The 25,506-nt window shown below is 40.1% G+C and overlaps 1 protein-coding gene across 9 annotated transcripts in view; it reads left to right on the top strand.

Annotated features, from left to right (window-relative positions):
• Positions 1-25,506, top strand: part of LOC308195946 (mucin-5B) — a 46,276-nt gene that overhangs the window by 802 nt on the left and 19,968 nt on the right. The window contains exons 2-23 of one of the 9 annotated variants that reach the window (XM_080594200.1): positions 202-318; positions 690-2,437; positions 4,073-4,323; positions 5,764-5,878; positions 7,225-7,312; positions 8,853-8,986; positions 9,379-9,604; positions 10,232-10,357; positions 11,141-11,258; positions 12,521-12,659; positions 13,242-13,343; positions 14,439-14,508; positions 14,763-14,900; positions 15,586-15,750; positions 16,574-16,668; positions 18,216-18,342; positions 21,094-21,346; positions 22,367-22,419; positions 22,811-22,911; positions 23,207-23,358; positions 24,510-24,648; positions 25,374-25,484. In XM_080594200.1, the coding sequence (XP_080450326.1) occupies positions 8,861-8,986; positions 9,379-9,604; positions 10,232-10,357; positions 11,141-11,258; positions 12,521-12,659; positions 13,242-13,343; positions 14,439-14,508; positions 14,763-14,900; positions 15,586-15,750; positions 16,574-16,668; positions 18,216-18,342; positions 21,094-21,346; positions 22,367-22,419; positions 22,811-22,911; positions 23,207-23,358; positions 24,510-24,648; positions 25,374-25,484 (2,241 nt within the window). In that variant the 5' untranslated portion in view covers positions 202-318; positions 690-2,437; positions 4,073-4,323; ... (1 more) ...; positions 7,225-7,312; positions 8,853-8,860. Of the gene's footprint in view, positions 1-201; positions 377-689; positions 2,438-4,067; positions 4,324-5,763; positions 5,892-7,224; positions 7,313-8,852; positions 8,987-9,378; positions 9,605-10,231; positions 10,358-11,140; positions 11,259-12,520; positions 12,660-13,241; positions 13,344-14,438; positions 14,509-14,762; positions 14,901-15,585; positions 15,751-16,573; positions 16,669-18,215; positions 18,343-21,093; positions 21,347-22,366; positions 22,420-22,810; positions 22,912-23,206; positions 23,359-24,509; positions 24,649-25,373; positions 25,485-25,506 lie in introns of those variants that run through there. The other 8 variants (XM_080594198.1, XM_080594199.1, XM_080594195.1 and 5 more) reach the window with 8 other exon arrangements.

Raw genomic sequence — 25,506 nt, 5'->3', positions numbered from 1 at the left:
GCAGAGCAGGAGGACTGGGTCTGCTGTGTCCCTCAGCAGCAAGAAAAGGGCTCACATCCTCTTAGCAGAGGCTTCCAGATGGCTGATGTTACTTTCTGTGCTGAATGGAGCAGAAATGAATGGTGATGCAATGAGTTATTTGTTTTATTCTGTCTGTCCCTTGGACACAATTCTAATGTGTGCTGTTAATGTTCCTCCTAGGACCATATGTGCTGATTGAGGCTTGCAGGGGGAAATCATGCTTTAGCTCATCCCTCCTGCATGCTCTGGCATGCCCCTGAACCACGTGTAGGAGACAAGGGGCTGGGAGTTGTGATGGTAAGTCTCGACGTGTCCTTGTCATATAAGGACCACTCCAATCTGAATGCTATCTTTGGTGAGTATTTCATATGTTGTTCCTGTCCCTTTCATGGTACCCCTGGGGGATGAAGCAATTTTGTTCTAGGGTCAGGAATTAGATTGCTGGGTTCTTGTTCTTCTTTCTGCTCTCATATCTATGTGAATGAACTATACGCCTTGATTACCTGTGTGGGAATTGGAAAGGAAGAGGACAGCAATTATAAAAATAAAAAGGACCATATCTCAACAGAGTTCTGCCCTTGGATTTTGAAACTAGCCTTGATTTGAGCAAACTAACAGGTTTCAGCTTTCTACCATTAGCTTTAACAACACTCTCCTTTCTATGTCAGTGGCTGTGGGCTACTGCCCTATGTGATTTTCCTCCTTGGTTTCAAAACCCTTTGCCACACCTACAATTATCACTGTTCTGTGGTCTGAATGAGGAGGCTCCATCAATCAAAAGTTCAACCTGAAATTTACTATGGGAGTCTGCTGACTTTGAGGGTTACTATTGCACTGTGTAGGATTTCAGGTCATCCTGGTATCTACAAGGTCCTGTTGTCACAGTTTGGGTTATCTACTAGGTATTCTGCAGTCTTATGTTGTAACTGTGTGGGTGGAGAAGAGCGGGGAAATATGCATTGTGATTAAAAGGAAAAAAAAGCAGATATCTACTGCTTCCTGCACCAGTGCCGTACAGCCTGTCAGTTTGTACCCTAGCCAAAATGGCAGGGCTTCAAGAACAGACTTTACCTTCCAATAGTGCCCTGCCTCAACTGCGACTGACAATGGAATTAATGGGGCACAGGCAGTGGAAAAGGGGTAACGTGAACTCATGTTTCATGTGCTGCACAATGTCCTTGCCTGCTGGTGCGGGGTTTTCTTAAAGAGCAGCGGCAGCCACAAATCACCTGGCAGACATTTGTGCCTGCACCTCTGTAAGCCACTTAGAAAGTGGCTCAGAAACATTTAAGAGGAACAGCTGAAACAATCAGGGGGCCAGCTTTAGGATACTTAACTCTGCATATGCCAGGAAGCTTGGTAAAGCGGTGAGCAAGACACAGTCCTCAAGGCTGGTTCACTGTCTGCCAACCAGATAAAAGGGCACCTGTTTTCCCCAGCAAGTCCATGGACTACCTTGGCCTAAGGACTTGCAACAAGGATGAAACCTAAGTGCACTTCAAGCCATGTGCTCACTTTCTGCTGGGAATCATTCTGGTATTAATGTATTCCCGAAGGGGCATGGAGCAGCTGAATGTGTGGGAACAGCTGTTACGCATGTTTGCCTGATTTGCCCAGGCTGGGTGAGGGGCTTCCTCTTTGACAGAAATTATTTCCCCACAGCACGGACAAGTTGAAGGTCAGCTTGTGCCAAGACAGCAGGTAAATCTCTAAAGAAGACCCTAAAATAACCGACATCAAACACCTGTGACGGCATATCTAAGAACTGTCCTACAGAAGGACATAGGTCAGACCATGACTGAGCCCTCTGGATTTTTGATGGTTATGACTCTTTATAACCATGTTATGCTTGACCTTAAGATATTTTTTGCTTGGCCATTCGGAAAAAAACATCAAGCCAGCAGAGGCAACAAATGTTTCTCCTTGAGCTGGGGAACTGTGCTGATGTGCAAACCAGAGAAAAGCTGTACAAAGAGGGCAACGATTGCTTGTTACTAATCAGATGCTATGAAAATGAAAAGTGATTTTTGCCTAAAGAAAAGGCAACAGTGTAGGGAGGGAAATATATATTTTAAAGAAAGGGGCTAAGAAAATGACAGCTCTCCATCCCCACATGAAGAAGAGAAATAGATAATTGTCTTTTCCAAAAGACAGAACATTGTTGGGTGCTAAACATGAACAACTGAAAGGAAAATGAATGAAGCTCCACCTTTCAGGGACCCTGCCATCAATGTTTTGTTCTCATGCCAAATTCCTGGACTATAAAAATCTGCCTATAAGCCAAGAAAAACACACTTCCCTGGAAGGATTTTCAAGTTACCACTCCATGGCAAGATGGAAATTAAAAATGGGAGGTTGTTTTGGATCTTCTGCCTAATTTGGAGTTGTTGCAAGGGCAAAGAACCAGTTCAGATAGGTAAGAAAAAAAAAAATCTAAGGTTATTTGCTTGCATATTGATCTCCATAGGTGACAACTAGAGTTATCAAATGAAAACATATATTCACAAGATATGCCAAAAACTAACATTTGCTTTTTCATCTTTAATTTAAGCCATTTCAGTGTTACTGTTGTTCTGTTGTTTTTTCCCACCACTGTGTAGTTTATCAATTGCTTTATGTCTTAAGCAACTAATGTTAAAAAGCAGACTTTCTGCATGCAGTTTGCATCCAAAAAAAAAAAAAGTTACCCCCCCCCTTTTTTTTTTTACACATTTTGCATACATCTGTAATAGAAGTGTGTCAGCATAATGCCTGCTAAACTTGATTGACCAGTATGAAATACTGCATTAGAAGTAACCACACTTCTGTGGTCTCTTGCACCGTTACCTCCTGGTTTGGTTCTGAATGTCTTATACTTTTCCTAATCACTTAATATACAAACAATTGATTGTTATTGCTGTACTAGAAATTCTAGAAATCCACTCCCAAGAAGAAACCAAACTTTCTAATTTTCCCTCATTATTGTGTAAAAATGTGCTAAATTACCCTATTCCACTTCAGCGCTGCAAACACCTATGTAAATTACAATCCTTTTAAACAGCTGTTTTTGTGAGAACTTTGTCACTTGAGTTTCTGTTGCATGTTTTTAACAAGATTAGATTTCTTTTCTGTGCTCCCCTGCTGTTTCTTAGGTATGAATATCTCATAAGATTTTAGAGTTCACTGAGTATACTAATAACTGGTTTTGATTTGATCTATGAAGGAAGTTGCCATGTTGTTATTCATAAACGTGATGCATCAACAATGCAAACAAATCTGCTCATTTTTGCTTGCCATTCTTTCAGACGGGCCCAGAAGAGATTCCAAAATCATAATGTAGCAAGCATGTCTTATTTAATTCAAGGTGTAGCTTTCTTTTGATTTCATGTTGGCTTTATGCATCTCAGTGGTATGAAAACTACTTTCTAAAGTGATGTCTTAAATGCACTTAAAGTATCTAGCAACACTGTTGACAGAGGTACAACTCAGCTCCAAGGCACAAGTTTGTTTGAAATGAAAAACAAGTAGCCCTGGGCTGACTGCTGAAGCTGGTGGCGGCCTCAGCTGTGGCTGTCATTTTGCTGAAAAGCCTGGTGGCCTCTGGAAGGATCTCAAGAACAAAACTCTTGTCTGTGTTAAGGGGTAGGAGTTCCAAGGCAGAAATAACATTTAGGCAGCCAGGATGTGATTGCCCTCATTTCGCTTTAGATATCTAGAATGTAGATTTATGTCTCCATCTAAGAAGGCACCTCTCAGCAACCTTTGTAGACAACAGAGAGAAACAGGCAGCCTTGCAGCAGGTTTCATCTCCCTCCTAGCTGGATATCTAAGATAGGGAAGCTAAGCTTCTTCTGCTTCTCACTGTTAACTTCAAAGGAGCCTGGGTTTGTCTGATCATATCGGAGGTTTCTCTGAAATGGACTTCTAAAGAAATTGAGATGAATCTCATTTCTACAAGCTGGTATCTTCCAGGGGGTTACATTTTTGCATTCAAAAATCTCTAATTTTTCAACAAAAACCTCATGAAAGACGACTCATTAACCTCCCTCCTCTGAATCTTTCTTTAGTCCAGGTCTCTACTGTTGGTAGGAGCGAATGTGCCACCTGGGGCAATTTCCACTTTCATACGTTTGACCATGTTAAGTTCACTTTTCCTGGAACCTGCACGTACATCTTTGCTTCTCACTGCAATGACAGCTACCAGGACTTCAACATCCAAATCAGGCGTAGTGGCAAAAATAGTCACCTTATCTACTTCACGGTCACCATTGATGGGGTGATCCTGGAGGTGAAGGAGACTGGCATCACAGTGAATGGAAACCAGTAAGTAATGACTGTATGGCTATTTTCTCGTGTTGTCAATTTATTGCTAGGTGTTAGCAATCAGTGGTCTGTCTAGAAAGGAGTCCTGCCATGTGGAGGTGCAAACAGCTGCGTACGATCTATTCATAGCATGTTGAAGAGGGTATTGTGAAGAGTCCATCCTGTAGTGGTGGAGATGGCAAGAAGCAAGTAAACTACAATTCCCAGGGTTCAACAGCAATGCCGCTAGAAAAGGCAATTTGTTTGGAACAAAACATAAGGTGTAGGTTTCCTTAATGTTGCTTGCATTTGGTGGGATTGAGGATAAAATCAACACTTTATAGAACAGATTTTGTAGTAACTCATTTTTTTTTCTCAAAACGTTATTTCTGTGACACTAACCTTAGTGCTGTTGCTACTCAGAAACAGATGGTCCTTTTAGAAGCAGTTTGCTGTTCCCAGATAGATTAGTCTAGAAATGGCACTCCTTTGCAGATCACAGCTTGCCTTGGGGTCTTCTATGCAAAGGCCAGAATTTTCAAAGTCAAAATCCACACCTTTAATTCCAATCTGGAATAAACCTGAAAGCAAAGTGCAAGCAGAAAGTTAAAAATATTCCATGAATAAACAGTCACGTGCAACAGTAATGAAAGCTGGGTGTATTCATAAGGGCAGCCTTCATGAGAAGTGTAGTGTCCTGCTCCCAGCATATAGGTATGAAGGGCTGAGGCAGGCTTTGTCTCTGGGAAGAACACTCACAGTTTTGTTGGAGAGAAAAATCACAAACATTATGGGCTGTCTTCTATTGATAGCCATCCAGAAACAGCCAAATACACAGTAACATCACCAGATGTATCTCCCAAATCAAAGGGACAAGAAATCTTCTGTCTTCAAACCATTTTCTGATTTATATATATATATATTTTGTTTGTTTGTTTTGGGGGGGTGGTTAGGAAAGTGAATAATAATAGTCTTAGTTAAATCAAAAAGTAACATGGCTCTGAGTCACATCAGTACATTGGAAGCAGAACAGACCAAAATGCATTTGTGACTTCAAAATACCAAGGAAAATCCTGGAGAGATTATGATAACCTGTGGTATCCTCAAATGGGGAGCAATATCCCAGTATTGTGATCTTGTTCCTTATAACGCTTTGAATTAGGGCCTCAGTTCAAGTAGACAAGCAGTGCTGCATTGTTATAGGTAGACTGGCTAACTTGCTATTGACATGTTCATAACCAAAATACATTGTGTTGTGGATTAAGATTATTAGAATGTCACAGTGGACAAGGTGATAGACCTAAATTAATGCATTAATGAGAATGAAGGCTGACCTTGAAAAGAATATCTCCATGGCGTATATGCCTCCTTTTGACTCTAGTTCTTCTTCTCTATATTTCTGAGAGGATTTTATTTATTTATTTTTCCAATGCTATCTGTTTTGTTCCCTCTAATTTCCAGGATCCCTGTGCCCTTCAGCTTGAAGAGCATCCTGATTGAGGACACCTGTGCTTACTTCCAAGTCACTTCCAAGCTGGGTCTGACACTCAAGTGGAACTGGGCTGACACTCTCCTAGTATGAACAGCCAGTTAGTTGTTTTTCTCTTGGTGAACCTCATCAATGATGAAAAGCAGAGCTGGATGCAGGCACAGTGTTGAATACTGAGGGGTGGCAGAGGGGGGGAGGTACCACTGTGCCCATAAACTGATGGGGACATACCACACTAGTTAATTGTTTCATGGGGCAGGGCAGTAGAGCTGCAACACCCAGGCCTCCCCAAGCAATTTTACATGACAAAAGCTGCTACTGTTAACCCTGCAGATAGCATCTCTACAGTTATCTGCTTCCTGCATGGGTCACTGGCAGAAGTACAGCTAGTGCCCCCAGCTCTGACTTGTTTAGTTACCCTCTTTCTCAATTCACATCGCGTGTGGGAAACTAATCTGTGTGGTCAGTGCAGACCTTGGCCTCTCTCATTCCAGGGCATAGTTATGGGGGAGTTTCCCTCTGTACATTCACCCCAAAATACCTTCTGCAGTGGTAGTGTATTTACGCTTTTGGGTGTAAGCATTTATCCTCCACAATCAGGACTGAGATTAAATAAATGGAAGTTGTATGTCATGTTTAGCAGGCCAAAGAGAGAAAGAGGGTAGAAGGTGAACACGGGGGGGGGAAAAAATATCAGGAAGCAATCAAGTTGTAATTCAAATTCTGATTTAACGAAGTATTTGCTTCCCCCTCCCTCTGTACTAGTTAATACTTGAAGTATTACAGGCATCACCTGTAATCACCTGTGCAGCAGACACAGTTTTAGGGTGACATGCCTGTAGGAAAAGCACTGCCTTTTGTAAGTGGACCTGAGTCATGCCACTGTTACTCTCCAAGCAATTGGGAGTGATTAAGTGCAATAGTTCTATCTAGCAAGGCTGTAATGTGTTAACCTGGCTCTCTATTGCCTCTGTGTATGGGCAGAACAAGTTATGCTGGGCAGACCCACCCATAGCAATGCTATGAAGTTTTCCATTTAGCCTATGAGCTAGAAAAAAAAAATAATAGATACTGCTAAAAGCTGACCAGAAGCTGATTCTTCACATCTTCCAGCATCAGGGAACAGTTAGCTGCCCAGTACTCTCTACTGGGAGACCCTGGTCCAAGGATTAGTCCAGTACTCAGAATACTGCAGTTAGCTGTTTAATAGGTTGGAATGTCAATTGTTGGAAAATCATCATCTCATCTGAATTCAGTCTGTCTGCCAGTAGGTTTTGTGGTGGGTTTGTAACTGAAAAGGGGACTTCTAAAAACAGGTAATAAGCGTTTCTGCCAGTGTGCTTTTTTTATAGTGAACCATCTGGTAACGTACTGATGATGGGGGGGGAAAAAGCCTTTAAACTCTAGGTTTCCTCTCTGCTTTTGTTTCTTAGCTGGACCTGGAAGAAACATATAAAGAGAAAATTTGTGGTCTCTGTGGGAACTATGATGGCAATAAGAAGAATGATTTGATTTTGGACGGTAGGCCATGAATGCAGTGTGTTCCACAGAGAACAGGAGTGTGTTAATATATGGCATGAAACTTGAATTTTGTTTCCTCTGAGTGGGGTTACAGTTCTCCTGACAGATGTCCTGAAATACCCCAACGTTTCTGTAGATGGGAGGTGCAACTTAAGAGGTTGTGGAATGATTTGGGATCCTCTGCTCTTTGCAAACTTGCAAGTCTCTCAAACCTCATCGACCCAGTTTAATTGCCCAGTTGTCATGTAGCAACGTTGTCATGTAGCAACATTGCCAGGTTTCCGACTGATAGTACCAAACTTTAAGGAACTTGTAGTCTCAAATGAGCCATGACTGCACTTTCTGTCCTTCCATTTTCATCATTTTACAGTTGGGTATCAAGTGTGATTAGTTTTGGCTCTGAAATGAAATGAAAGTGCCATGACTGACCCAGACAGGTTTCACTGAGCATCTTTACAGAAACTGCGGTGCCATCCACTGACACCTTCAGATATTACACTGGGCTGGAAACGCCAGCACAGCAAACAGATGAGACTACCGTCCTGCAGCAGGGTGTGTGAGCGGAAAGAAACCTGCATCCCAGGGTACTTAATGCAGGACTAAAGCCAAAATTGTAATACCATCAATTCATGTAATACCTAGACTTTTTAGGTCACCAGAAAAATACTGTCATCTACCTCACCCCTTCAGAAAGAACTGAGAGATTTGATTAAATATACCACTTGTAGTGGTAGATTTGGAGTTCTTTGGAGTACTTGATATTAAGCTTTTTGGGCACATCTTAGTCATGTTTCTGCCCTTTACTTCACAACCGCAATTGGTAAAACCTAGAGCCAGTTCAAAATTTTCTGAGGAAACTGTTTTCTGTTGCAAAGCGTTGCTCTAAGTAAAGCAAGGCTCTTCTTTTATGCTTCTGGTTCCACTGGAACCAATATCCACTGGAATCCAATATTTCTGGTTGAAATATTTATATTTCAAACTTCTGTTTGTCAGAAAAATTTCTCAGATCTAGGATCTATCTGGTAACGCCTTGGTCAAGTGTATCCCTATAACTAGTGTAATACATATATTGTGTGCCTCTCTTCCCATCTTGTCTAGCCTTTGAAAAGTAGTAAGTTCACAGATGATTAGGAGCATATGCACCTAAGGCTGCACTTCAGGCTGTGATAGTAGAATGAAAACTAAACTGTATGGCCATTACACATGCAAATACAGAATTCTGTAAGTCCAAATGCACCCATAACAAACTGAACTGTGAAAGTGATGACGTGCAATAGAAAGGTCAAGAATCTCATGTGATTATTACTGCCCAGACTGCCAGCAGTTCTTGATACAAGTGCGCCAAATGCCTGGTTCTAGCCCAGCAGATATTATGCCAGGCTGTTATTTTTTATATTATGAATGCTGTGGTTAAGCTGAGGCATTTGGTAAAGACCATGCTTTGGGCCTTACAGCCCAAAAATGAAGTGCATATTTATAGCAAAATAGCTGATCTAAAGGATTGCAGACAGTCACTCAGATGCACCTGGGGATTTTGCAGGATATCAAATGCACCCGAGGCAGTTTGGGAACTTTCACAAAGTTGAGGATCCATCTGAAAAGTGTGCTGATGTGAGTCCAGATGATCACACTGGAAGGCATCCTAGGAGGGAAGATGATAGATGCAGTAAATATGTAAGTATGTGTGGCTAAGGAGTATAAACCCTCCTGAACTACAGTCCTTGAGTGACTGTATGAAACAAAGGCTGTTTACAGAGCATGCAGTGAACTGATTTTGTCAGGAGTCCACCATGAATCTTGGCAAAATGTTATCTTATAGTTGAAGGAATATCCTATTTGTAATGTTAATGAAATAGATCATGGGAAAATATGCAATTTTATGATAGCTTCCAGTCCAAGAAAAAGAACCTCATAACAGAAAATTATACCTGTATGGCCCCTGGAGTTCAATGTGACCATGAACTTGTGTCATCAGAAATTAGGATGCACGTCCAAAAACCTGAAAGTTGGTAAAATGTCAATTATTGCTTTTTTTCTTCTTCCTCCTTTTTTTTTTTTTTTTTTAGAAAAAAATGTGCAAGAAACTTCTCTCCCATTTTGGAAACTGCCCCAAAGTGGTTGCTTTTGATGATTATGTAGCTACCTGCACTGAGGATATGTGCAGCTGTATGGTTAATTCTTCTCACACTGATTTGGTTTCCAGCTGCATATGCAGCACTTTAAACCAATACTCTCGAGACTGTGTCCTCAGCAAGGGAGACCCAGGGAAATGGAGAACCAAAGAACTTTGCTGTAAGTAACTATTGCTCTGGAGATCTCTTTCAGGTTAGACATATATGTACAAACCCTGATCCCAGTAGAGCAAAGATAGGAGCTCTGTTAACTACAGTGAATTAGTCTGTAAAAGTACTTTTGACAGAAACATTGTTAATGGAAAAGCTTCTACAAATTTAACTTGATTTTGCTCCTTAATTAGAACTTATATTAGGATTTCTTACCCCTCCTCGTTATGGCTATTTTTTTTCCCAGTTCTTTTTTGAATTTTACCACGCACAGTTAATTTATAACTAATCTTGTTTTAAATTTTGATGTCTAGTCCAAAGAAGTCACTGAGAAGTTTAACACATTTGTTCTTAAATGGTCCTCACTCAGTAGTTGCAGCTATTGGGCAGGAAATCACTATAAATTCAGGGGGAAGGCTACAGGTAGTTCTTCCAAACAGCTGTTGTGAATTGGGATAGAAGACTAATGCCAGATGACTGATGTTTGAGGCAAAAATAAGTTATTACAATATGATACATCCGGATAGAGAGTTCCCCAACCAAGATATGGGGGAAAGGAGGAAGGAGTTGGGCAGTGATGCAAAGATTTTAGAGCACTTATAACAGTAACATACCACATTTTCATTTGGTCTTGCAGATCAGGAATGCCCAAACAACATGGAGTACATGGAATGTGGAAATTCCTGTGCTGATACTTGTGCTGACCCAGAAAGAAGCAAGATTTGCAAAGCCCCATGTACAGATGGCTGTTTCTGTCCTCCTGGTAAGGCATCTACTTCTTCCAATTGGTCACGCACATCAAGGGACAAAGAGGAATATTGCTCCTTTTCAGTTAGTGGCAATTTTTTTCTTCATGATTTTACACTAAAAGCAGTGAACAAACTGTTTCTTCTAGCATAATTAAGCAACTTCCTTCTTGGAAGAGTCAGATCTCTAAAGATCCAAGATCATAACAATGGAGAAGGGGAGAGAAAGGATGTTTTCCTAAAGACTAGGCTGAAAAAAAGGTACAGATGTAGAAAAAGGAAAGAGGTTCTCCAGACAGTAGAAATGCAGCTGAGGATGTCTGGTGAGATACCTCCTTGTTACAAGTCTAGGTGTATATCTAGCCTATGGGATGATAGCTATGACTGTAGGTTAAGTCACATGTAAAATAAATGCATTGGCGGGTACATGCTTGAGCAATCTTGCACATGAAGAATTTGAGTTCTGATTTGTTAGATGCACTATTAGCAATGGATGAAAACCAGCTCATATGCTTATGGTCTGGCATTTGACAATCCTGCTCATGGTGTAGGATTACAGTGACATGCAGAGATACTCTTTTGTTTTTGTATTGCTGTGTTGCTTTTATTTGAGGTCTAGTAAAAAACGCTTCTCATCAATTAACACCTGAGAGGGCCTGGTGTGTGTTTTTCAGTAAAATATACCCCAATCGTTTACAGAAATGCTGAATCCTCCAGAGTTTTTTGCTTATTCTGATCTTCCTTCGTGGTGTTTCCCAGACTCACCTGAAGAATATTAACTAGCTAATATGTCTAAACAGGAACCATCCTTGATGACCTCGGTGGCAAAAAATGTGTCCCCAGAGACAGCTGCCCCTGTATGTTTCAAGGCAAAGTCTACCCATCTGGAGGGACTTACTTTACTCCTTGCCAAAACTGGTACTGTTGTGAACTTGATTGCACTAACAAGGAAGAGGCAATTATTGCAAAGCATTGATGACTTTCATTCTGTTCTTTTCTCCTTTTTGCTGTTCCTAATGTCTTAAGGAATTATGGCTTTAATACAAAAACTGGGGTCTGAATTGCAACAGCCTTCAGAAAAACTTTGAGGCAGCCCTCAGCCTCACATAGCTATCACCTTATCTTAGAATTGCCAGCAATTATTGAGCCCAAGTTACTATAATGCAGAAAAATAAGTTGCTTTGCTGGTTAGTTTAGAAGCATTGGCCACTAAAGTGGAGCAGAGGGTCATACCATGTTAATGAGTAATTTTCCAGCCATCTCTAGATCTATAAAGGGCTGTTCCAAGGCTTGGATCTCAAAAGTCCTGATCCTTGAGAATGATTTGATTTTGAGCAAAACTTGTAGCTTGAACCCATCTCTACTCTGCAATAGTGAAATGTGATAAGACCTTGGGTATGTTCTTTTCAAAAGAGATGTTTCTTACTCTGATATCTATCCTGTGAATGAACAATTCTATGTATTTTTGTGCTTCTGAAATACAGTACATTTTCTTAACCTTAGGAATAATCTTTTCTGTAGGGAGCAGTGGATTACACTGTGGCGCATGGTTGGATAGAGCGGATATTCTGCAAACCCCTTTGGATCAAGTATTTTCTATGTTGTCCTCAAATGCAGGAAATACTCTTCAGAACCTGCAGTTTTGAGGAAATGAACTTGATGGGATTTGGGTGATTCCCATATAGCCACATCCTTGCTTACTCTTCACAAAGCCCAAGCTGACATTGCCTGGCTGTTCTCCTGTTGTGTGCACAGCTCTAAGAACTAACACAGCTCATTAACTCAGGTCCTCCACAGTAAGCTGCTGAGAAGTCACATCAGCAACTTGCTGAATGGTTGCATCAATAACATAAAATGTTGCAAGATCCTGCTCAAAGAGATTCTTTATTTTAAAAAGTTAAGTAACCAATTCAGGCCCTAGAATATTTCTTTCTTGACCAACTCAGTGTCTCTGAGGGATTTAGTTTGAAGCCTAGTGCAGTTAACTCCAATCAATAGGCATTCAACTTTTATACTCTAAGGGCCTAGTATAGAATCTTCCTCCTGCTTGGATTTAATAAGCAGATGAATAACGAGCAGCTAGTAAGACAGAGAAAGAGGGTCCGATCTGATACAGATCTCAGTCTTTGCTCCTTTAAAGTATATTTATTCTAATTACTCCGTTTTTGGATTTTGTACAGTACTTGCAAAGGAGGTCACTGGAGCTGTATCTCTCTGCCTTGTTCTGGAAGTTGCAATATAGATGGAGGATTCCATATAACTACGTTTGATAATAAGAGGTTCAATTTTCATGGTAACTGCCATTATGTCTTAGCTAAGGTATGAACAATCTCCCATTTCACTCCTGAATCTCTAGACTAGCATGAAGCATTAAGCTGTGCTGGAGCTTGATATAACTTCATTTGATTAAATGACCTCAATCCAACAAAGCACTTCAACACATGCTTAACCTTAAATCACACAAATTTTTCCATTTGCAATGGACTGCAAGTCAACTGTGGTGTTAAGCGTCAAGCTTTTGCAACTTCAACACAGTTTTACATCTTTTTTTAGCGAATTCATTTGCTTATTCAATTTATTAGTGTAGATTAAAGCATTCTTCTGAAGCTTTCTTCATGTGTGACTGTCAAAAATAAGTGGATGAGATGATTACTTCACAAAGATTGACTACCATGTGACTGCAAGTACATGATCTGCACAGGTTGATTGGAAAAAAAAAAAAGAGGGGAAAGGCAGTGATCATTCTTGGTTTTGGCAATGAAATAAAGCTGCAGTTAGAGATTATATGCACCACTTCTTTCATTATTACATTTTAGCCTTTCAGAGACACGTTTTTTCCCTTCCAGCTCCCTTCCTATAGCATGCTAACAACATCTGTACACCCCTTTCACCTCTTTTCAGAACACTGATGACACATTTGTGGTGATTGGAGAGATTGTTCAGTGTGGGACGTCAAAGACAATGACTTGCTTAAAGAATGTAATTGTCACACTAGGAAGAACTGTAAGTAACTTGCCTTAGCTAGTGACACATAATCTGTCACTTCTATTTAGGTTCAAAGATGGGGTTTCTCTAATACTGTGGACTCATTTGGATCAGTTGCAGTCCTGACACTGCAGGATTAATATCAGCAGATGATATAGTGCATGTGTTTATTAGTTTTGTTCTACAAGAGTTATTTACTTTCCACTCCTTTTGGATTCCATTTTTTCCATTTTCTTTAGAGGCAGATGGTTCAAAATTATCCTTGTTGGCTTTCCCTGTCTTTTCCGTGACTTTAAAGTTTTTCATTTCTTTATTTTTGATAGATGTAGGTTTCTGTAAGACCCTTGTATTTTTATAGCAGCTTTGAGTCCTGAGGTTTTCCCTAATGCAATGAGTGAAGTAGTAGAATTTCCCAAATGAAGGCCTGAGATTTCTCCTACTGAATATTATGCCATGATTCAAACTGAATTCAATGGGAACAGACTTAGAATAAACCTGTGTATATTTAGGAGTGCATAAATAGTATCCCTAAGGCCTGGATTCATTATGTCTAAATGGTATCTAACTGGTGTAGTCCTAGCTGGGTTAGGAAACTCAGCATCTTAACCTCCTTCTATAGTTAGCAAAGGAAGATAGGGAACTTCAAAGGACAAGTCAGTCCACCTAATATATGAGGTGGCTTCTGGAGGTGCCTGTCTCTATCCATGGGAGGAGTCACGTCTATGTCTATGAGGGATAGAGCCATGTCTCTATCTATGAGGAAGTTTGAGTCAGGTAGCTCTCATTTTGGATGTGTTACATTTCCAACGAGATAGATCTGAACCTACATGAAACTTCTTGAGTGCAATTCTCCAAAAGATAACTAACCTCTTAAGTAAGCAAGAGGACTTAGTCAAGGTTGTTGTCTATGGAGATGTTTTTTTGGTTTGTTACAGTGTACAGATTTATTCTGTGGCAGTGTATGGTATCCAGACACTGAGTTATATTGAACTCAAAGGTAATCATGTTCTGAAGACATAACTTGTTAATGTTTATGGAAGCTTGTGAGGTTGTGCTGTCTGTCTTGTGCCATATGCATTCATTACTATGGGCTTTTTGCTTTTTCCCCTGCAGACAATAAAAATATGTTCCTGTGGAAATATCTACATGAACAATTTCATTGTGAAGCTGCCAGTAAGGAAAGGTAAGTGTCCTTCTTCACATTGTTCTCAGACTAGCCTGCATCTATTTAAAGACAGATTCCTGCTCCTTTCTCTGAAGAGCCAGACCCTGCCCCTTGTCAGATCCCTTTGACCTAGGTGGATACAAGGTCTCGGAGTCCCTGGGGATTCCTGTGTGCACAGAATGCACTGGTAAAAGGGAATTCCTGTTTACTGAGCTTTGTAAAGATTTGCAGGTACATGCATACATTTTCATTTCTCTTTTTTTCCTCTTTAGATGGCATCACCATCTTCAGACCCTCTACATTTTTTATCAAAATCTTGAGCTCAATTGGAGTACAGATTCGAGTGCAAATGAAACCTGTGATGCAGCTCTCCATAACGGTTGATCATTCTTTTCAGAATCGCACATCTGGTAGGACATATCACATTCTTTCAGTTTGCTCTTAAATCAAGTTGTAGCTGCTTGTCTATCAGTTTAAGTAAATAAATTATTTCATTTTATATTGGCTTTGGTATGTTAGAACCCTTGATTAAATCTACAGCCTTCCTGGAACAAAGGATTGGCCAAAGCCTTCAATTTGCTGAAGAAAGTAAGATAAGCTCTGTGATATTCAGTGTGTGCAGATCTTTTAGACTCTATCTGTAAAAGCAGGCCATCATCAGAGACTTATGAGATGCAAGTTATGAACTTGGTTTTGTCACCTATCTTCCATTAGCATCACTTAAGCTTTTTGTGCTAATGTTTCCTATCTACGTATTGGGATAATATCCCATCTCTCCAATGCATTTTGTTTTGCTTTTGCCATTTCCTCTGATTATAAATCTTGGGGAAGAGAACTCTCCGTCTGACGGTGTTTAATGAAGCACATTTAAGCAGCCTCCAATCTCTGTGCTATCACTAAGTACTACTTGTAAGGCAGAAAATAATAATGGACTAAAGGCAGTAAGTATGCTGTCTGATTTGTGGGAACTTCAGGAAAATGAGCTACTTTCAGGCAAGCACCTTTATAGATCTAAGGGTATTTATCTTGAAGTCATTCTTTTTTCCACTCGTGATTTCTTCTTTTTCTTCTTTTCTTCCCTGCCACCCACTCAAGGTCTTTGTGGCAATTTCAATAACATCCAGACTGATGATTTCAGAACGGCCACTGGAGCTGTGGAAGATTCAGCTTCTGCTTTTGGTAACTCTTGGAAAACTAGAGCCAGCTGTTTTGATGTTGAGGACAGCTTTGAAGATCCTTGTTCAAACAGTGTGGATAAAGGTAGCACGCTTTTCATCCCTGGACTATCAGTGCTAAACAATTTTCCCATGATGAATAACTGAAAAAGCTTTAGAAAGCTCGTAGACATCAAACACTACTGCCTTTGAGACTGTTATGAGAGAGAACACATTGTTTTTTGCAAGTCACTAAGGTGACAGCTTGTCTTTTTTTAAAAAAAAAAAAAAAGACACCTCTGGAGAAAGAGCCAACGCCTTCTCTGATGGCTTGAAAAGCACACACAACATCAATGAGAACAATTTAGGCTTAAGGCAGAGCATAATTGGTTGTCAATATCTGGGCCAGATCTTTATCCCATCTAGGTTGTTACAGCTGTGCTGAAGTCAATAGGAATAAGTTATCAAAACTACTGACTACAGTAGGCACTTCTGTACTAGGTGCCCTGTCCAGCTTCTCATTTTGACTAGGTTTGACTATATAGAAGATTTAGAGGGTAGTCTCCTAGGTATTACCATATATAATAAAAGCCCACTAAATATTATATGCTTTGTGTTATTGCTTGACTATATTTCATGAAGAACCATGAAAAAGCAATGAAAATGGGGATTTTTTTCTAATGTTCTGCAAATCCAGTCACAGTAACAGTGTTAGTACTTGGAAGGAGGAAACTTTTTTTTCTTTCAGGAAGATGACAGTTTACCCATCCAATTATGCTTATCACCATGTTTATGCCCACTATTTCCTTCCAGCATCATTTGAACGCTTCAGGACACTCTAGGTCTGTGTGATACCTGATAAGAATATTAATTCACAAAGTGGTGTGGTTTAAGTGACTGTGGGTGCTATTTTTTTTTTCCCCATTCAGAAAAATTTGCCCAACACTGGTGTGCTCTTCTGTCTAATACCAGCAGTGTGTTTGCTGCTTGCCATTCTGTTGTAGACCCTGCTGTGTACATCAAGGTAAGGCACTGGTCTAAATCAGGGGCTTATTCTTGTCCAGAGGCTGATCCTGCCACGAAGGAGGTCTGGTCTTCAGGAGTGAAATAAGTTTTAGTAACGCCGGTTTGGAAATAGATTCACTGATGTTGATGAGAAAAATAACAAAATGAGAGTTTATGCAAGATATGGTGGGACTTTTTGCTTGCTGTTTGCTTGCTTGAAATATTAAGTGACTTGTTTTCAATGAGCATCCCTGCTGTCACTGACAGTTCCATTGCATGATCCAGAAGCAAAACGGGCAAAATAAGGTTTGCTGTTTTTGAAAACTGTTCAGTCTTTAAAAAGCTAAATCAGTGTTTCTGTCGGGAATCAAACTGAGAGGTTTCATACTCCATGGATTCCCTCTGATTTGCTTTTAAAGTCACATCTAGCGGGAGAACATACATTGTTTATAACCCATTTATTACTGAGGAGACATTTTGCTCTTTGTATTTAGAATGCATGAAGTACTCCACGAGTACTCCTGGTGTTCAGCTGTATAATGTTGTTGATGAAGTTGACTGAGCAAGCAAGTTACTGCATTTCTGTGAATAGTAAAGCAGGTTCTGCAAAAACTGCGGAAAATTCAAGTAGGGTCTGTATGAGATACAACTTACTGAGAAAATATTTGAGCCTGAAATTTTGCATGAAATTTAATGTGTTTCAGGTACCTTTAAAATTATGGCTTATCCTTTGTGCCACCCAAATTTTCCTTTAAAAATGTCTGCTTGAAAATTCATGTTAACTACATGTAAAATAGGAATTTAATTCACAATTGAAGAAAAATAATAACCTTCTTTTATTATTATTATTTAATTTTCTATGGATATGTTTGTTACTCCTGCTGATCTCAGGGCTTTAAACCGTGATTAGTGGAAGCACTTTCCACAACACCAGCGGTGGCAGGACAAAGTGCCATCTGTGCAGTATGACCATATTGCTGTTAAGTGGCTGGCTGTATCTGGGTGCTGCCCAGACACCCAATTAAAAGAACTTGAGCTTTACATGCCCTTTGTCCCTATTAGTACTATTTCTTTAGACATCAATACATATGATTCACTGTTAAATCATCTTCTCTTATGCACCTGTCATTTCATAGGCTGCATCTTACCTGCACACTAGACAGGGACACAAACACCAGTCATCGCTGTGTAGTACTTTCAGTTCTGTATATTTTCAGATGCTGTTTTTTGACAAGTCCTAAACTGTACATCATCATGGGAGGCTGGTATAGACATTTGTCAGTGCTTTAATGAGCTATAGGTGCCATCATCACTCTTATTATTCATCTTTTATGAGTGCTAGACATACCATCATTGCAGTTACATGGCTGTAATGGATTTCCTATTTCTCCAATTTGCATAGCAATTCATTAGCATACATTTTCTTGTAGAGATGTTTCAAATTAAACTTCATTGGTAGTAATACTTTTCTGAAAATATATTGGTTGAATATTTTTTGGATTGCTGAATGTTTCTTTGTTCTGTGAGCTAGGCATGATTACACCTGTGCCCTTTTCTGTCCCCTAGAAATGCATGTATGACACCTGTAACGCTGAGAAGAGTGAAGTTGCACTGTGTAGTGTGCTCTCTACCTACTCCAGAGATTGTGCTGTGGCCGGCATGTCCCTGAAGGGGTGGAGACAGGGGATCTGTGGTAAGCATCCTATAACATCTTGGGTAGGGATCTGGGGAACAGCTTCAGGAGACTGCACTCTGTGGCAGCCCAGGGCTTTTGAGCTCAGTCAAGGTTGTAGATCTTTGAAAAACAGAATAAGCATATGCTCTATAAAAAACCTCTGCCTGCTAAAATCAGCTCGTGTCCGCTTCGTGAAGAGGCTCTTAGGAAGCATGCTCCTTGTGTGAATTCAGAGCACAAAGAAGAAGAGTGTAAGGTGTATTAACCAAATCACAACACATAGTTGCAGTTAACGTTAGTTTTTAATTTTTGGGCCTCCCTATGTATGTAAATTCTGAAAGATTTTCAACAGCTCTTCTCAGCCCTTCTGTCTCAGACATTGGTCATATACTGGGCATTATTCTCATTAATTGCATTTTTCCATGTTATAATAAAACAGTAATGACTTTTAATAAATTTATGTCACTGGTTTCTGAGAATGTTGAAGTGTTTAAAGGTATTTTCAGCGCAGGACCATTTAACAAATAAGTAAGTTTCTTGGAACATAAGTTTATATTTGGGTATATACATTGCCAGTAAATCCTGGATTAGGAGTCCACAAAAATGTGTATTTTTGGCACTACCAGAACTTATTATGAGATACTATCAGAGCTGAGAATAAATCTCCCGAATCTCAGATTCTGAATTTTACTTTGAAGTTTTTCCATTTTTCCATTAATGATCAGATAGTTCAAATGAGTTTTGCCTATTTCAACGTGAAAATAAATGTATGGGTTTTCTGAATAATAATATATCTGAACATAAAACATAACGAATGATTTTTATGCGACTTTGATACAGCTATGATCTATTCCATTACCTGACTTAGAAGCTAGCTGGAATTTTTAATAGAGACAACCCAAGTCATGCACTGCTTTGTAGAAGGCATTTAAGATCACAGTAAGAACAATTTAACAAACCTGTGCTGAAATAATTATAAGGGAACACAGTGTAGTCTACAGTGTATTATCCTAGAGTCACGCAAGTTTATGCACTAGACAGTCTCTATCTATTGAAAGCTTTGCTGTCAATATAGAATTACTGACATATTTCATGCCAAATCAAGACTGGTTTGCAGCATGGTTTAGTCTGAAATCTGTGGACTTATGACACAATATTGACATAAACAGTGCAGTAACCTTGGGGAAAAATGCTAATGGCTTAATCAGCACAATCATTTTTAGGCCATATGAAAGAAGAAATAATCTTTTGGGAACATGCCTGCGATAAGACTGAGGGTTGTGCTATTAATGAGTGAAAGAGTAAATGGGCCAGAACAGCCACTCGCAGTGTCTGTCCCCTTGCAGTGGTTTTAAAGGTTCTTTCATCTCCTGCAGCTGTGTCCAGATGTGCCACGCTGCAGGCAGCCTCCAAGGCAGGTTATATTGTAAAGCGGTGCTTACAGTACATACAACTCAGTGTAAGAAAAAGGAAATCCTGCTAGCTAACTGATGGCAGTCTGCATATACAACGATCTTTAGTGGAATCATAAACCATTAGTTGAATTACTAGTTAAGGGGGTCAACAGCCTCTTCTAAGTCATGGCACTGTTTTCCTGCTTCTCTGTGTGTGAGCTAGCTTTAAGCTATTTTTGGTATGCTCATGTGCTCTGCACTCATGCCTCCAGTTTTGATGTACATATAATCTAAGATTACCAATCTGTGACCATGGGTACTATAACGAAATAACCTTTTTCTTACCAGACCTCGCTTTACCAAAATTGACCTTTTTCCCCTCTGTGAATAAAAAGAGAAAGTAAACACATTATTATTTTAAAAAATAACTAACAATTGAAGCACCAATTCAGGTAAATCTTCTGTTATGTCAGGTGGACTGTGATATAAATTTGTATTGAAAATCTTTATTATTTTTCTTATTTGGCCTATTGTGACATAAATACCATTTGCTACATCCTCATCGCACCTCTATGAAGTAGGAAAATATGGCCTGCAGACCCTATTTTGCACATGGGATATTGTGTCTGCTCCAGCTGAGACCAGGAAACCAACTGTTTTTTGTTGGTGGAGGTGGTGGTGGTTTTCAATGTGTACACAAACCTAGTACGCTAACTAATCTAAGAAAGTGTACAATGGTCATGGACTGGAAAACCATACAGAGCTTTGTTTAAGCATGGAGCCTATTGCTGATATGGTGATAGCGTTGCTGCAAAGATGATTAGTGCAATTCCCCATAAGCAAACCCCCCCCCCCCCCCCCCCTTCAGATGGTAACATGAGTTTTCCTCAAGACATCTGTGAGAATTCAAACATGTTTTCTTTGGTGACATCAAATAATTAGCAGAGTTCCTTAGCACTGCCCACTTATTGTCAAAACTTAACCCTATAAAATGTTTTTCTTAAATGTATTTCTTAAATTATTCCCATCCAAAGAAATCATTAGTTAAGGAGAGAAGATCCATTTTTAACTACATGGGGAAGCGAGAAGTTACATGTTTCAGTTCATGATATAAGATAGTATGGCAAATTTTACAAATGACAAAATTATACCGGTTCCCTTATTCAGTTAAGATACACCCTGTTGCGTATTTCAGTATCCAATCTGACCTAGTTCAGGTTTATGTGATCAGACTTCCCCCAGGCCACTGGTAGTCAAAGTCTGCTAGTTAGGAAAAAGTATATTTATGGCTGCCAACTTTCAGAATGCTGCATTAACAGTACGAATGATGATTGCACAGAGAAGGCCATACATCCATTTTATTTCTCTTGCAAAGATCCCTCTGAGGAGTGTCCTGAGACTATGGTTTATAACTATAGCGTGAAGTACTGTAACCAGTCTTGCCACTCACTGGATGAACCCGATCCGCTGTGTAAAGTTCAGATCGTTCCTATGGAGGGCTGCAGTTGCCCTGAAGGGACCTACCTCAATGACGAGGAGGAATGTGTCACTCCAGATGACTGTCCCTGCTACTACAAAGGCAAGATTGTTCAGCCTGGCAACTCCTTCCAAGAAGACAAACTGCTGTGGTAAGCTGCTCTGATGATGCAAAGGCCGAATACCTGGGGGGATGTCAGGGCTCACCAGGGAATTCCCTGCTCTAATCCCTGAATGGGGTCTTCTTACTGTAGCAATGACAAATTTCTGCTTGATCATACCAAAGCACATGTTCCCCTGTCAGGTAGTGCAGCCACAGTGAAGGTTAAGATCTTATGTTCCTGCTAGCAAACAAAAAGCTGAAAACATGTAAATTAGTCATGTTTGCGATCTATCTCTATGCAAAGTTCATTGTGGTGTAAAAAAAAAAAAAAAAAAATCCGTATACAATGGGAGCAAGATAGGGGCTTTGAGATTGGAGTTTCTGGCTTTCAGACGAAAAAAGAGTCAAAACCACCCCCCAGCACATCCTGCAGACTAAAAAAATGAAAATGGCCAAGGGGGAAAAAATCAAAATCTTAGTTTGTAAACATGAAAGAGAGAATTTTTGGGGAAAATACCCAAAATAATATAATTATCTTGCATCTCCAGTGCAAAACAACTGTCTTTTTCTCATTTTCAGGCAGCTGAGGGTAGCAATGCAAACAAATACCAGTGGAAGGCTGAATTTTGCCATGTATTTTTATTTTCAGATGTCTATGTGTTCACTCTCTTCCAACTCTCAGATTTTCCTCTGAGGATTCTAGACTGCTTTGTAAACACAGATTCATTTAGTAATTTAAGAGGTCTCTTCTTTAAGAAAGTATTAGTTTCATCACAGAGATGATAAAAATAAATAAAATAAGAATAGAATAAATGCTTAGGAAAGACTTGATTTAGGGAAAACATGCAATAAAATAGTGGCAGATGAAGAAAGAGGATTTAATCGTTAGGTCTTAATCTTCCTTCTGGGGATGGCAGTTCATGTCTGTGAGCCTGATAGCTTTACCAAATATCCATTTTGATGGGAATTTGTTATTTGTGTGACTAGCAAAGCTTTGCAGAGGCTTTCTCTCTAGTGAGAGAGAAAAGTGCAAAGAGCTGATGTCTTTCATTTTATGGAATCTCTTTAGCAAATGCATTCAAGGAAGATTAGACTGCATTGGAGAAACTGTCCTGGTAAAAGGTGAGATTTCATTAAATAATGGCTTTATGGTATCAGCTAGTACTTATAATGTTTTTCTGTGTATCTCTTGCTTTCTATATTTTGGTATTCTGCACATTTTTTGCCTTCTCTCTGTAATGTGTCAGTTATCAATAACAGTTGACTTTGTAAAAATGTCACCAGACTTGCTGAACTTTTCAAAAGATGAAGATATTTCCCAGAGCTTAGAGGTCATCTGCCTTCTCCTATCCTGCTGGTGGACAGAAGTAAAAGCTAATGGAAACTGTAAATGAGAGACACATGCTGCAACGTGTCTGAGCTCTGAAGTGCTCTGCTCTGTTGCATAGTGGTTGATGGCGTCCTTATCACTTTCACTAAATGACCTGTATAAAATGGTTTCTTCCCCCTGTAGATTGCCCTGCTCCTATGTACTACTTCAACTGCAGCTCCGCGGGTCCTGGTGCAATTGGATCAGAGTGTCAGAAAAGTTGTAAGACGCAAGACATGCACTGTGTAAGGACTTCACCTCCTAGCAGGAGCGTGGGACGACATGATTGTGCATGTATGATTGTCCTTAACAAACGCTGATGCTATTCACAGACCAACCAGTTTACTGATAACGCAGCAGCTGTAGCTACCCACCTAGCTGTGACGCTTGCAGCTTGATTGTTACTAATTTACAACTGTAGTTTGTTTTTTTTTTAAAACCCTATTTAAAAGTTTGGCATACAGTGCTAACACCTCTGTAGGCTCCCTGTACGTTCTGTGCATTACCATATTGCCTTGTATCATATCTTTATATACGCAGTATGTCACAGAATGCGTCTCTGGCTGCATGTGTCCTGATGGGCTGGTACTGGATGGCAGTGGAGGTTGTATTCCCAAAGACCAGTGCCCGTGTGTCCATGGAGGACACTTTTATAAACCCGGGGAAACGATCCAAGTTGACTGCAACACATGGTATGTTATACCAGGGAGTTTTGTTTTATAACAAAGGTTGTTAAAAATAGTCAGTGTATCTCATGGGGCAGAATGTGTTCTGAAGTCCTTTACTTCATCACTAGAGCCATCAGGCATCTAGTAAAGATAAAAAGGGAAACTTTTCCTCTCTGCATCACATTGCAGGAGCCTGTATTTGGGGAGAATAAGTACCAAATGTCAAAGAATTCCCATCGCCTTCCACAAACTGTTTCCACACCAGCTTTAGAAATCCCAGCCTTATTCAGGCTGGTTTGGGGCTGGTTATTGTGCAAGGAAGAACTGAGTCTATGTCTGTAGGACTCAGCTCAACCCCAGAAAAAGTATGAATTTAGGGGAGGGAGGAACTGCAGTGATCTTCTAGCAACTTGAAGCTCCAGTTGTTGCAATTCCTGGTGTAATGGTGCTCTAGTCTTCACAGGTGTTGCTGATCATGGTGGGTAAGATTCCTTGGATCCTTACCTGTTATTTAGCGAGGATGAGGTGGTGTAGTCCTGCCAGGTGGAGGCGCAGAAAACAACAGCCAGGGATCGTGGTTTGATCACCGCTGGTACAAGCAAATTTAGCATGTGAGGCCAAACCCTGATAAGCAGTTGTTGATATCACAGAGGCCATTACGAGGTTTTACTGCAATGAGGTCTTTGTTTTCTTAGGAGGACAGAACACATATGGGGGAGGAAAAATCAGAGAGTATCTGTGCCGAGGGAATAACTAGAATTTTCTGTCTAATGGTGTCCCTGAGCTGCAGTTTGCCAGGGTAGGATGGAGGATAATGCTGGTACATAACACCATAGTCAGGAGCAGAACTGGCCACGTGGTACCTCATGGATTAATATTCAGATATGTTTGAAATATCTAGTTCTTCCTGAGCTTAGGTCCTAAATCCCCATTGTCTGCTGCCAGGCCTTAATGATTTAAGTGATATTTGAAGGGCAAAAAATAAAATCAAAATACAGAAAGTTCAAGTATGTCTTGGTAGAAAACAAATTTTGTAATTAGCAATCCATTATATGGCATGGCCTCAGAGCACTGCAAAAGATTAACCTTTCAATTATTCTGCCCCTGTTTGGGGGTTAAGGGAAAAAAAAATGCTTCGTACAAAGATTGTGAACCTTATCTTATTCACCTCGCAGCACGTGTAACAAAAGGCAGTGGAACTGCACGGACAGTCCCTGCAAGGGAACCTGCACCGTGTACGGCAATGGGCACTACATGACCTTTGATGGGGAGAAGTTTGATTTCCTGGGAGACTGTGACTATATCCTAGCTCAGGTATCACGTTTTTCATTTTGCTACCCACAGCTTACCCTGTAGGGCTCAGTGTGAGTAATTAAAAGGCTACCCCATGCAAAACAGTCAATGCTGATGATCTGAGTTTAACCCCTCTCCTCTTCTACCCAGAGCAGACACAGTGAGATTTTCCATACAAAAGCAAAGCAATTAACCCTCAGACATGACACAAGAGGGCACTGTGTGATCCTAAATGATTAACTCCTGGGGTGGACTGGTGTAATTCCAGCGTCTGCAAAGGGAAGGGATTGGTACGGTGCTGAAAACTAAAAGTTTCTCTTGGTCATTCAAGAGTGACAGTTGTTTTTTGTGTCTTAAGCATGTAAAAGATACTGTATAGGCCTCAACTCAAGTGTAATTATTGTGTGTAATGAGACAGTACTGAACGAGACGCTTCATCTCCAAATTACAATTGGTTTTGCTAATACTTAAAAAAAAAAAAAAAAAGATAGCTTTTTGGCTGTGCATGACTGGTGCTATGACAAGCTCGTTTTCTACTTAAGCTTTTCTCTGTGAAATTTCTTGTCAAGTATGAGCAGTTCAGCTACCACCACATTCTTCTAAAATGCCCAGAGGTTTGGTGAATGAACACGTGACAAAATATCAGAAATCAGGCTGATACAGTATTCATTTAGAGCTCCTGAAAATGTTTAAGACTGGACTAGTTACACAAAAAGCTCTGATAAAATATTATCTATTTTTCAAAGGACTTCTGCCCCAATAACATGGATGCTGGCACCTTCCGAATTGTAATTCAGAACAATGCCTGTGGGAAGTCACTCTCCATCTGCTCTCTAAAGATCACTCTGATTTTTGAGGTTTGTCTGGATTCAGTCACAG

Source organism: Anser brachyrhynchus (assembly GCF_964034855.1).
Source record: "Anser brachyrhynchus genome assembly, chromosome: 5".
In the NCBI taxonomy this organism is placed as follows: domain Eukaryota; kingdom Metazoa; phylum Chordata; class Aves; order Anseriformes; family Anatidae; genus Anser; species Anser brachyrhynchus.
This window is presented reverse-complemented; position numbering and strand designations above follow the sequence as displayed.